Source organism: Aquila chrysaetos, chromosome 4, assembly GCF_900496995.4.
Source record: "Aquila chrysaetos chrysaetos chromosome 4, bAquChr1.4, whole genome shotgun sequence".
NCBI lineage: Eukaryota > Metazoa > Chordata > Aves > Accipitriformes > Accipitridae > Aquila > Aquila chrysaetos.
The window spans coordinates 8,798,708-8,811,312 of record NC_044007.1 but is presented as its reverse complement, the minus strand read 5'-3'; the positions used below and the strand labels follow the sequence as shown (position 1 = coordinate 8,811,312).

At 41.7% G+C, this 12,605-nt stretch overlaps 1 protein-coding gene across 1 annotated transcript in view; it reads left to right on the top strand.

Annotated features, from left to right (window-relative positions):
* TG (thyroglobulin) overlaps nt 1-12,605 on the top strand; it is a 158,465-nt gene that overhangs the window by 136,228 nt on the left and 9,632 nt on the right. Inside the window, exon 45 of the mRNA XM_030012173.2 lies at nt 3,533-3,640. Within this exon, the coding sequence (XP_029868033.1) occupies nt 3,533-3,640 (108 nt within the window). The remainder of the gene's footprint in view (nt 1-3,532; nt 3,641-12,605) is intronic.

Here is a 12,605-nt window from a genome sequence, read left to right as displayed (position 1 = left end):
AAGGAGAACACATGATATTTGACTCTTGCCTTGTTTGATCCATCAGGACGCACTGTAGACTCCCAGTGCCTCCCAGCCTCTTCCAAAGGAAATAGTTGTGAAGAAATGTCAGCAGCTGCATGAGCAACTTACACTGCCTTACTTTGCATTGAAACATTGCAGGCAGGGACCATTGGGAAGTGGAAGATGAGCAGTGGGCCATGTTCACGTCACCTAGTGTATATGCATAGATTTGACCCTTAATTGGGTATGGCATCAGGGTCCAGCAGTTCTGAATAACAGTCGGTTTGACGAGTTCATTGCCCTGTTGAGCTAAGACTCCACAGCAGTCATGACACCTATGGTAGGCCATAGAGACTGGTGGGTATCTTTAGCTTGAGTCACATGGTGGTTTGGTCTGCAGAGAAGACTGTAGATTTTGCTCTCTCCCCCACGGGCAGCCAGTTTGCTCTAGCCAGTTACAGATCTTGAGCTGGGGGGGTGGGCCTGTTTTTCTGAAAGGAGAAAAACTGAGAAAAATGTCCTTACCTCCTTTTTCCCGCCCCTGTGCGAACTCAAGGGCTGATTGTTTAAGTGGAATAGATTTTCAGAAAATGAATCAAAAAACTCTTTCCCTATTCCTGTCATGAGCAGATTCGTTATGAAACCTCTTTACATTTCTAAGGTGGTGTGTTTTATAAGCTAGTGGTTTGAGTCCTAGTGTGCCCATCCAAGCTGTTTCGCCTCTGTTCTGAACCGAGGCATCGTAGCTACAAGCTCCTGGTATCTGCACTGTCAGTGTTACAGCTTTCTGTCCTACTGTGAGCCTCTCCATGAGACCTTAGAGACAAGATTTTCCTTTCAGTCCTCCATCAGAGTTGCAGGGCATTGCTCCAGAGGAGCCTCAAGGAGCAGGAGATGAGCAGAAGCCAAGATTCACTTGGAAACCTCTGATACAAGACAGTGGTGACCAAATCTGTTTGGGGAAAGTTTCTGGGTGGTCCAGGTGTGCCGGTGCATTGAGGTTGTGCAATAAACAAGCCAGAAGGCTGTGGCTTGAGCTTTGTGCCATTTATCGAGTCTCGCACCGTGCTGCATTTGCCCTGCCTCGTAGCCTGTCCCAGGGACAGGCCACCCATCATTGCGGCATCTGCGGCCGCTGCATGCAGCATGCATGGAAGCGCTGCGGTTCATGAGCATTGAAGCCAGAACTCTTCCTCAATCTCTTTCCATCACCACCGTTACCCATGGAGCTATAATTTTTTAGTCAGATCAGTAAGGTTTTTAAGCCATAATAAACCACTGAAGGACTTAAATTTTAACCCTTCTTCCTATCCAGAGACACCTCCATAAGGAGCTGTTATAACACAGAGCTGTCACATTTGATCATCCGTGTTCACCCCAGGGCTCAGCATGCTGCAAACACTGACTTTTGCAAAGCTACGACAGCTAGCACATCGCTCGCTTGCAGCAAGAATGTGATACACAAATAGCTCCTCTGGCTCTCAGCATCTGAGCACCCCACAGCAGCCTCATGGCCATAGGGATTACCTACTTTTTTATGATAATGAGGCAAATGACTTGGCTAAGGAAAGAGGAGAATGGCTTAAAGAGTGACCATGAGCAAGGCGAAGGATGAGTAGTGAAATCAGGGCATCTGATGATAATGCTTTGCTTTAAACACTTTGGAAATTTCTTCAGCTACAGCAGAAAGGGAGGGGAGACAGCAGTTACAGAATGACAGTCACCTACATCAGTATCATATACACGGTGGAGAAAAGAGGGGTTTGGTTCTGCTTTTTTGGTGGTTGGTTGTTTTGTTTTGTTTTGTCTTGTTTGTTTTGTGTTTTTTTTTTTAACAAAAAACTTACTACTGGCATAGATGTGTAACCCAAGAAAAGTTCTATGTCAGGAAGTTATAATGAATTGCTAAAGCTTTAACAGGATTATAAAGTGTGAGAAACCAACATAAGTGGTTGTTATAAACTACATACATTGTGCATATTTTGTGGTTTTAAAATATTTCCACTTTTAAAATTGTTTTAGCTGCAATTCTCTGGTATTTTTTCCCAGGTATAAAATGAGTCTTTTTTTTTTTTTTTTTTTTAACTCTGGTATTACATGCCTGTAAGAAAGAGCCTTTTTATTTTTGTGGTTACAATTTTTTTAAATTTTTTTTTACTTCCACAGAATAGCTGACTTTTGCCCCCCATAGCACCAACGGAGAATCAGTTTTAAGTGGTGAAATGTATCTCAAAGCATTTCTCAAGAGCCAGTGCTCTCTACAGACTCCCTAGTTTTCAAAGACCATCTGCTCCTCTAAAACCCCATGCTGGTAGGCATGTGAAGAACAGTAATTTTCATTTCATATGGGTGTTGTCAACCATAACTGTCAAAGAGTATTGTGGTCAGTCAGCCCATAGCTTGTGGTCTCACAGATGGGCTTAAAATAAACTCTGCTGAACAAAGATAGCTACCCAAACAGTGCCTTTCATAATCATACCAGTTAAATATAGCAATGTGTTTTTATGCTTCTCTGGCACTGTTCTTTCTTGCCATCATTCTTTTTTTACCTACCAAGTTTGAAAAAGCAGCTACTGTTTCAGATTCACTAGACTGAGAACTGAAACCTCCCACTTCCGCAGCAGATATGTTTGTGTGTGCTCATGTAGTTATGGATATATAAACACGCAAAGAGTGTGCTGAGTCTTTGGGCACATGTAGAATGAGAAGTGATGATATGTGTATATATAATATTGCCTTGAGGAATCATAATGCGATATCTTGCAGTAAGGTGTCCTGTTTTCTGCCTGCCCCTCTTGAACTGCTTGTGCTCCTTCCAGCTACTGCCTACCCCAACTTCTAGCCCCACTTCTTGGGGCAATGGAAGCTAGGAAGCTTTGGATACATTTGCTTCACTCATACCTTTGCATTGCAATACCTGGTGATAAATTTAACTATCTCATTGTACTCTTCTCGTTTAACCTTTCTCTCCCAGACATACTGCACCAGATATTCCATGCTGATGAGCCCTGCCAGGGGCCCTGCAGGATATCTCCAAAAGTGGTCTCTTATCTCTTCCAGCTCTGGAAACTCTACGCCCAAAAATAACACAGATCCAAATGCAGAAATGATATTATTGATCCTTAACCCAGGAAATGTATAAGTCCTTCTACTAGATGCCATCGCAACCTAGTGGTGCCAGAAGAAGGAGTTTTATATTATTACAAGCATGGGCCCCCATAAACTAGAGTATAATGGGATTGGTTTTTTGGCCGGGATACTCCTTATGTGCTAGATCTGGTTTATTTAGTATCGTTACCATTGTTCAACACTCCATAAACCAGCAATTTTAGTGAATTCTAAGCTGTACTGGACTCCTAGAGGGCGAATGTGGTTTCCCTCAGTGGACTTGAAGGCAGAGATGTGAGCTGTTTTGGAAAATTTGAAGAACACTATCAATAAAGAGAGAGGTCTGTTGGTTGTGGGTTTTTTTCTTTCCTTTTTTCTGTTATGTGACTGTGTCTGTTCCCTGCTCCTCCTTTTTTATCAGTGACCAGTTTATCACATGTCCCATCATAAACATGGCCAGTCACTGGGCTGCTGCCTCCAGAGGAAATGTCTTCATGTACCATGTACCCGAGAGCTCCTCACAGAGCAGGTAAGGAGGCATATTTTATTATGTTTCTTGGATTTAGAGTTTTCAAAACCAGAGCTGTCTGCTTGGGCACCCTGTAAAGTAAATGGATAGATGTAGGTACCTCAAATAAACAGTTCAGATTAACAAAGGACTGATTGGGCTCTAATAGATTCTTTCTTTCCATTGACTATATAGGAATGCTGTTTCTCAACTGAGGCACTTCAAGTTAGATGTCTAAATTAAGTTTCCCTTTTTCAACTTACCTACCTTTGCCAGTTCCTGATAGCCTTTTAGATTTCTACTTTATATCTGATAAATCGCCCACAAAGAACCAGAAGGTAGTCTAAGTCATCAGGAGTCCACAGCTCTCAAGATAAATGGGGTAACATTTTCTAAGGACTCAACATTAATTTAACACTGCCCCCTTTTGAAGTCAGTGCAGTTGTACCACAGTTCTACTGCCTGGCCTTCAGTGTGGACAGGGTCTGGGATTTATTCCTTCCTGCTCCAGCACCGTGACTTGTGATCAGCCGACAGACTGTCTCATGGGAGGGAAAGTATTTCTGAACAAAAGCATTTGCAGACGCAGGCTCTATGTCATCCTTCATGTTAGAAGCTTCCTTGAAAAATTTTCAGCAGGAGAAGCTGTGTGATATTTTAGACAGAAAGGTCTAAATGCCTGTGGGAGATGCAGATGCCTTGTTCCCTTGGGCGCAGAACAAGCTGGTAGTCAGAGACTATTAAGGTGACCCTCCCTGGTTTTATTTTAGACCCGGCTCCTTCCAGAAGTCAAGATGAGACACAGGTTTGCAGGCAGCGGTCAGCACTTTGGGCTGCGTTGTGACACACAACGGTAGCTCCTGGTCCCTTGCTCTCAAAGGCTGAGTGATCAGAAACTGCAGTGACAGTAGCCCCTCCTGGTCCCGAGGTCCGCACATTAGGGCAGCAAATCACACAGGGATGCTTAACTTCTAACTGTTTCCTTAGTGAGAGAGCAGCGCTTGTCCCCTGCTTCCCGTACTGTCCCATACCTCTCTCCAGGAAAGATTTTTGAGACCCTTTCTTTATCTCGAGGCTTTCTCCGACAAGGCTCAGGGGAGGGACAGCGAGTTCCTACTGGCACCATCTGATACTGTGGAGTTCCCTGTGAACTACTCCGTATTTTTCCTTTCCTGATAGCGTAGTAGAAAAGCATTTGAAAGAAACCAGCCAAGATCTAGGTTACAGATGAAGGCCATTATGCTGCGGTAACACAGGCGCACTTTCTTTTTAGCCGAGAACTTAATCCTCGGGGAGCCGTTATTTGGCTGGCAGCTCCAGCAGGAATGTTCGCAGTGCTCCATTTGGCTACTGATAGGCTCAGATAAGTGACTTTTACAAGGCTCCAAACAGGGCTGAGCTATGGTATGCCAAAAATCCAGCCACACAAAAAGAAAAGATGTGTTCTCAAATTAGCTAGCAAGTTTTCTCTTGCTTTAGAGAATGATAGTGACTCAGTCATCTATGATAAGATCTTATTTGAAAGTAGATGAAATAGTACTTATACAGCTTAGACTCACTGGCTTTGAGTCAGTGATTTTGAATTGATGAGAATTTCCCGTTCTATCCAGCCCTATTTAAGATTTATCTTGTGCTCGTGTTATTTAGCTCTCCTCACACTCTTCAGTGCAGTAGTAGTTTATGTAGCACTTAGCTACACATTTTAATAATATTTATGTTGTCAGTTGTCTCCTAAGCTAATTACTTTAAATTTTAGTTCAAAACTTATTAGTTTGCTTTTTCATAACCCTCTTTAAAAGAACAAACAAAGCCAGTATGCTGTCTGAAACTTGTGGGAACCTGAGGCAGACGTTCAAATGCCTTAGGCAAAGCCACTTGCAAGGAGAAACGGGCCCAAATTGGTATGCTGCATTTACATTCTTACTCCTTTCATCTTTAGTCATGCTTAAGTACCATTAAAATAAATGTTTAGGTTACAAAGGGAAGCACTTAAACAGAAATTGCAGAATTCAGCTTGTCCGTGTACCAGAGGATCTCATTTGACACTACGAAGTGACTATTTATGAAGCGATACCCTCATTTTCCCAAGGGACCACACACTAGGTCCTCTGCTGAATGAGCTGCGAGTTTTTTGTTTAAATGTTGTTGTCATTCATTCCTAAATGAATCTTTCCTTATTCTTCATCCCAGTTTTGCCATGTGACCTCACCCTCCCTACAGCATTCCCCCCTCCATATAGTATATGTGCACTGCAGGCTGTCCAGCAGCCTCACTGCATGCCAACGACGTGATCCTGTCAAGGGCAGGAGCTTCGCATGGGAGAGTGGCCTTAACTGCCACAAACTGAGAAACCAACAAAACACAGCGTTTGGGATTATTATTGGCGATTTGCCCTACCAGATTCAAACCAATGATGTACGTGGAACAGCCTTCAAGTATAATACAAACTAATCTTGGGGAAAGATCTGGCAAGCATGTCACCAACTCCCAAGGGACTTCCAAGGGAGTAATGAGTCCTGACAGTTCTCAAGTTCTTCTTTGAAAATTGTGACTCTTCTTAGGAGGAGGAGCAGAGGCAGATACTCTTCCAAGTAACCTACAGCTTAGGCTGGAAGGTAAGATGTGTGGGTTTGAACTTGCTCAGCAGAAGTGAGAACTGAATCTGGGGCCCTGCAAACACTCTAGCTGTTAAATTCCTGAATAGAAGAACCCTGTTACAGCCATTTCTTTGTGTTAATGAATGCAATAACCAACAGTATGCTTTGCACATAGTAGGCATGTAAAGGATATTCTGTGAGTACACATACTGGATCAGATCTCCCTCAATGTACTGTAGCTGGAGGAACACCTTGTTAGAAATTCCCGATCACTCATAGGCATTTGACAGAAAAATGATTTCTTGGCCCGTCTGATATTGAATCACATCTTGGTTTGCTGAGATACAGTCCTCTGCTTGTAAAAATGGAAACTGCTACAGTATTATGTCCATAGGGTAGCATAAGAGATAAAATAATGATTTTTTTTGGTCTTTGATGTCTAAATTCTTCCTAAGATATCAGTTTACACAGGATATGGACCTTTTCCTCTTTTTGTTATCTATATCATAAAGATGATGATGATAATATAATTATATATTATCTATAAGAACTACGAATAGCAACCTCACAGGGGTATTGGAAAGAGTACATTAAAGTAATATTGTGTTCAGATAACTACAACAATGGAAGACTATTTACTCTTAGGTAAAATATTCTGGCTGGGGAAATGGCCATTCACTAATTAAGATAAGGCACAGTATAGCACCACATTCTCCAATTTCTACTCTGTTACCTCTCTCCTACTTTATGTGTGTCTCCCAAAATGTGTAACAGAACAGAGAGTTAAAATGCAGAGATGAAAAAGTACTGGTATTTCCTCTTGTTTCACATGGAGCAGTCCAGTCCCTTAATAACTCACAGCAAGATAAACAAGAGGGAGGGAGAAGTCAGCCAGTAAAGACAGACCCAACTGCAATGATGCGAAGTAGACAAAAAGTTATTAAACAGGGAGGAATTTTTACCAGTAAAAGTCAATTAGCAAAAGTTTGTCTCACAATTGGATGTTTCCAAAATGTATACACATACACACATTCAAGCACGCATAGATACAGGGGTAGGATTAAAAAGCTCACTCTAAACTGATGTCTATGACATATGTGGAAAATCACATAAAACCATGAACTGACAGTTTTCATATAGATGAATGGATCTTGCAGAGAGCAAACTAATATCTCCTTCCACGTGGTAGCATTCTCCCAAGCTTGGCGTGACACCATGTCTGCTTTAGTCTTCAGTTCCCATTTGAATAAGGAGCGGGATGTGTAGCCAACTCCTGCATTAATGATCTGTGGTAAAAATATATACATAACCTTGATGCCATTTTCTCACTCTCTTTTTGAGAACACTTAGGCCTTGGAGTAAACATTTATTCTAAACAATGTGGGAGGAATGTGACTGCTCAGCATTCCCTAGGATTAGTGGGGAGGGCTGGAATATAGCTTTAGTTACAGTAAAGAAGTATGTGATAGGAGAAGTATGTTTTGACAAGGATAATATTATTAACTGTACAAAGATTCGCCTTGTTAACCCTTCAAGAGGTTTCTGGGTCATTTTTGCATATTATATGAAGTAGCACTGCTTGCCACACCAGCATATTTTCCAAGTCACACCGTGGTGCCAAATGTGCTGTCTTAAAGACGGTGGATAAAAATCAGTCCTCTGCTCACTGAGAAGGCCAGATCATCAGCTGCAGCAGGATGGCAAAGCATCATTATTGTCATTGAAGGGGTCTAAACTGAGACTTAATGAGGCTCTATCTTATAGTTATTAACATTACCATAATAATTGTCACAGAAGCTTTTGTTAACTGTTGTGTACTGGCCAGATTCATCCAAGATTAATGAGCTGCTGTCTGGTTTGAGTCATGTTAGTTGGGGCTGTCTTTACCTCCTGACTATGCGCTCTTGCGTACGTTGGTGTAGTTGTTAAAAGACTGCTCCGTGCCAATGCTCACATGGTTGGCTGGATTTTGGTGACACTTTTTATGATTCTTGTAACTGACGGTGAGAACTCCTGACTGATAAAAAAGAAAAATGTTTGTGTATAAACTACATGAAGTATTTTTGTTTTCTATTTATTATATATGCTGTGGTGCTTTTAGCTATTCTTAATATCTCATTAATTAAAGGAGATTTTTCTACTCTTCTGATTTTGTTATAATCATATGCCTGTCCACCACTTGTTGTCCACTTGAGGCTCTCCTCCTGACTGTAGTTGTTAATCCATGAGTACCAACACCCCATAGGTTGGGGGGCCACAGCATGAACTGGGTGCTGTGGAGGCAAACAGAAAGTTATGTCTCTGCACTTCAAAGAAACTCATCTAAACACAGAAGGCAGGTAAGGCACCAGAGAGGTTGTAACAAGACGATGGGATGCACGCTGCCTCCGTAGCTGGGCAGGTACCACAGGCGCCTTAGGTAGCTACATACACTTGCTGCAACAACAGCTTGTCATTTTTCTCTGTCAAGCTGTACTCCCAATCATCTCCTAAAAGTTGTTGTTTTGCTCTTCTTGTTGGAATTGCTTCTCATCCCTCTGGCCTTATCCATTGCGTTACACCAGCTGGAGCTATGAAAACGCTCTCCCACTGATTCAACCACATCACGCCATTCTCAAATCTTTAGACGATTTCTGTGTTGCTAAAGGCTTGAGGTCTAGACAATTTGTTTTTTCTTCCCACAGAGTGGTTTAGGGGCCTTTATCATTCAGTAGGTTTTTCAGATTTTGGAAATTAGCCATAAATATGCAAAGGCAAAGTACCAAGCTCAGAAAAAGCAGAAATCAGCTTTAAGTTAACCAAAATTCAGCTAAAAGACTTGGAAAAGTACAAAGCAATTTTTGGAACGGCATGTGCTGCACTGCAACAGGTTGTTCCCACAAAATGTAATCTAGAAGATAAGCACAAAGTCCATATATTTAGAGAGACCTTCCTTTGTGCTCTGGGCTCTTTGGGTGGACTCATCACCTTTTTAAGGAAATTAATCCATTCAGTCAGCTCGGGAGTAGGCATACTGAACTACTGCTTGAATTTCTGTTCCCCAAAGATGCACTCAAGCTTCAACATGCCTATTACTAGGTTTTTAATGCACTAATTCCCTGACAAAATTCTCTAATCTGTGTTATTTTGTTTTTCAATTAATATGAGCTTTCAGGTTCTTGAATTTATTATCTGCTACTTCAGTTTTATTTTCTTCAGTTGGCACAGCTATAGTGCAAAGTAGAACATTGCGTGTATTGGGAGTAATCCAAGTGAAAAAGACACAGCAAACTCCAGGATACTTCTGCAAGTCACATGTATCTATAGGGCTTTTTTGGTACAAAGGTGGATAAACTTGGCAGTTTATTCTCTCAGGAGTTAAGCTTTTTCCATATGTCCTGATTTTCCTGAAAAGAAGAAAGAAAGAAAAATGTTCATCTGTTTTTCACATGCTTTCCCCCATTTGTCTGGCAGGACTTTGTAATGTGAGGAGACACGATGAGCCAAATGCATCCCTAGAACTGCAGAGGTCACACCAGGCCTTACATTGGCTCATTAAATTTCTATAAATATCCAGCTATCCTTTGCATTTTTTTCTCTCTGCAATCATGTACCATTTCCTTTTCTAAGATGTGTAGTTATATATAATTTTTTTGTAATTATTTTTGCTTATCATTGAAATTAACATTTCGGTCCAGGCGAAGTGCAGTGTTGGTGGGCTGCTCCTCTCCCATGATATGGATGAGATGGTGCCTGTTAACAGCTTAAGGTACTTGATCGCACTCTGCAAATCTGCTGGTATTAATATGAAGAGAATGTAGATGTGTGCAAACAACCACATTTAGTACTTCCAATACTCCCTGGAAAAATTATTTTTAAATTCATTTATTGAAAATAAACACAGAAATAGACCACAAGATCATGCAGTCAGTGGCATTTTATATATAAATCATATCCTCTTCTCCAGGCACATGGTTGTTATGAAATCTTATCTGGACTCAAATCAGCAGATTTATCACCAACTCTGTGAGTCTGGATTTCATCTATGCTGTTGAATCCAATCAGCATGTAAATGACCTATTCTCACTAAACCCAAGTGACAGTGGATAGGCGTTCTGTTTTGTTTTCCTAGTTCCTAGTGATAGGCCAATGGGATACTGAACGGGGTCTTGAATATGAGGCTAGGAACTCTAAACCATGATCCCATCTCTAACACAACCCCTTTCACAGAATTGTTAGAATCAGCAGTTATGCTCATAAAAGTTTACATTTAAAGTATTAATGGTTTTCTTATCTCACAAGTCTGTTGCAGATCACCAATATCTGCTAAGTTTAGTGACTAACATGAGCTTGAGTATACTGTTTCTTCTACATGTCTCAGACAATCATTGTAGCTGGAACAAAATGAACAGATCTCTCTATTTCACCTCCTGAAGAGACTGGGTTGCAATGCTCTAGCTGAACTGAAAGATTTGTGCAGGCATTGCAGAAGGAGTTGCCCGGTAGACCATTTATGACTAATGACGCTACGGTCCTCAATGTGATGGGGCTGGGAACTTAAGCCTCTGAAGTTATCTGCTTAGGTTTTGGGGTTTTGCTAGGCCTAGCTTACTGGGCTATGTAGCCTGGCTTCATATCACATAGGGTAATGAGAATTCTGGCCAACATCTCTAGTCAAAGCTGGGGGACACACTGAAGATCATTTGAGGATGTAGTGGGTTGACCCTGGCTAGATGCCAGGTGCCTACCAAAGCCGCTTTATCACTCCTCCTGCTCAGCTGGACAGGGGAGAGAAAATACAATGAAAGGCTCGTGGGTCAAGATAAGGACAGGGAGAGATCACTCAACCAATTACTGTCATGGGCAAAAAAAACTCGACTTGGGGAAATTAGTTTAATTTATTGCCAATCAAACCAGAGTAGAGTAATGAGAAATAAAAACTACGTCTTAAAACATCTTCCCCCCACCTCTCTCTTCTTCCCGGGCTCAACTTCACTCCCGATTTTCTCTACCTACCCACCTGCCCAGTGGCACAGGAGGACGGGGAATGGGGTTTGGGGTCAGTTCGTCACACATTGTCTCTGCCGCTCCTTCCTCCTCAGGGGGAGGACTCCTCACTCGTCCCCTGCTCCGGCGTGGGGTCCTCCCCGGGCTGCAGGTGGGGATCTGCTCCCCCTGGAGCTCCCTGGGCTGCAGGGGGACAGCCTGCCTCACCAGGGTCTTCCCCACGGGCTGCAGGGGAATCTCTGCTCCGGCACCTGGAGCACCTCCTCCCCCTCCTTCTTCACTGACCTGGGGGTCTGCAGGGCTGTTTCTCTCACATGTTCTCACTCCTCACTCCCGCTGCAGTTTTTTCCCCCACTTCTTAAATCTGTTCTCCCAGAGGCACTACCACGGTCGCTGATGGACTCGGCCTTGGCCAGCGGTGGGTCCGTCTTGGAGCCGGCTGGCATTGGCTCTGTCGGACATAGGGAAAGCTTCTAGCAGCTTCTCACAGAAGCCACCCCTGTAACCTCCCACCTACCAAAACCTTGCCATGCAAACCCAATACAGGATTTTTCAGGCTTGGGCTTGAGAAATATGGTTGCTAGACTATATTTGTTCCAAACTTATCATTCATTTAAAAAAACCAACCAAAAAACCAGAATGCCAAAACAGTATCCCTTGTAAAAAAGGGAGTGCTTGTGTCATAAAATGACAGTAGATTGAGTATATAAAATTGTATAAAAAGGAGCATGAAGAAAATTGGCTAAAATTGTTTGTATGAATGAAGATAGAATGAATTTTGAAGTGAAAATATCAATTAAATTCCTCCCACATACTATTTAAGATGTGGTCTCAGGTTCTTCAGTAAGCTTTACGTTTCCATTTGTGTGGTTCTCTTGCCTAGTTATCAGTAAAAAAATTTAAAGCACAAAAAGAAAATGAAACTCATGGCCACACATTAGTTTCGTGTTCTAGACCATATATATTAGAAAAGCATTCTGTTAATAGTTATCTGTGCTTTATGAGGACTAAAATATCTATCATTATTAGTCAATACAGCTAAAATGATTGATAAATAAGTAACCCTTTGGTATGTTCACTAATGACAAACTGATTCTTCTTCAGCTTGCTTTTTCATCCTGGGTAATTTACAGATAATGTTGGCTGAACTCTAGCTAGAGTTATGTTTATCTTCTTACTTTTAATTTTAAAAGATTGGATAGCAGCGGGAAGTTTGGTATTTTGGTATTGTATAGGATGTCATTTGAATTTTGAGTTAATTTGCATTGGCTTCTATCTGTGTGTAGAGTTTTAAAAAAGAACCAAAAACTACATTAAGCCAACTAATAATAGAAGCTGTGACTCAAAAGCCTTTGAGATTAGTTGAAATCATTACACTGGGAGACTAAGGACTATTTTTAAAT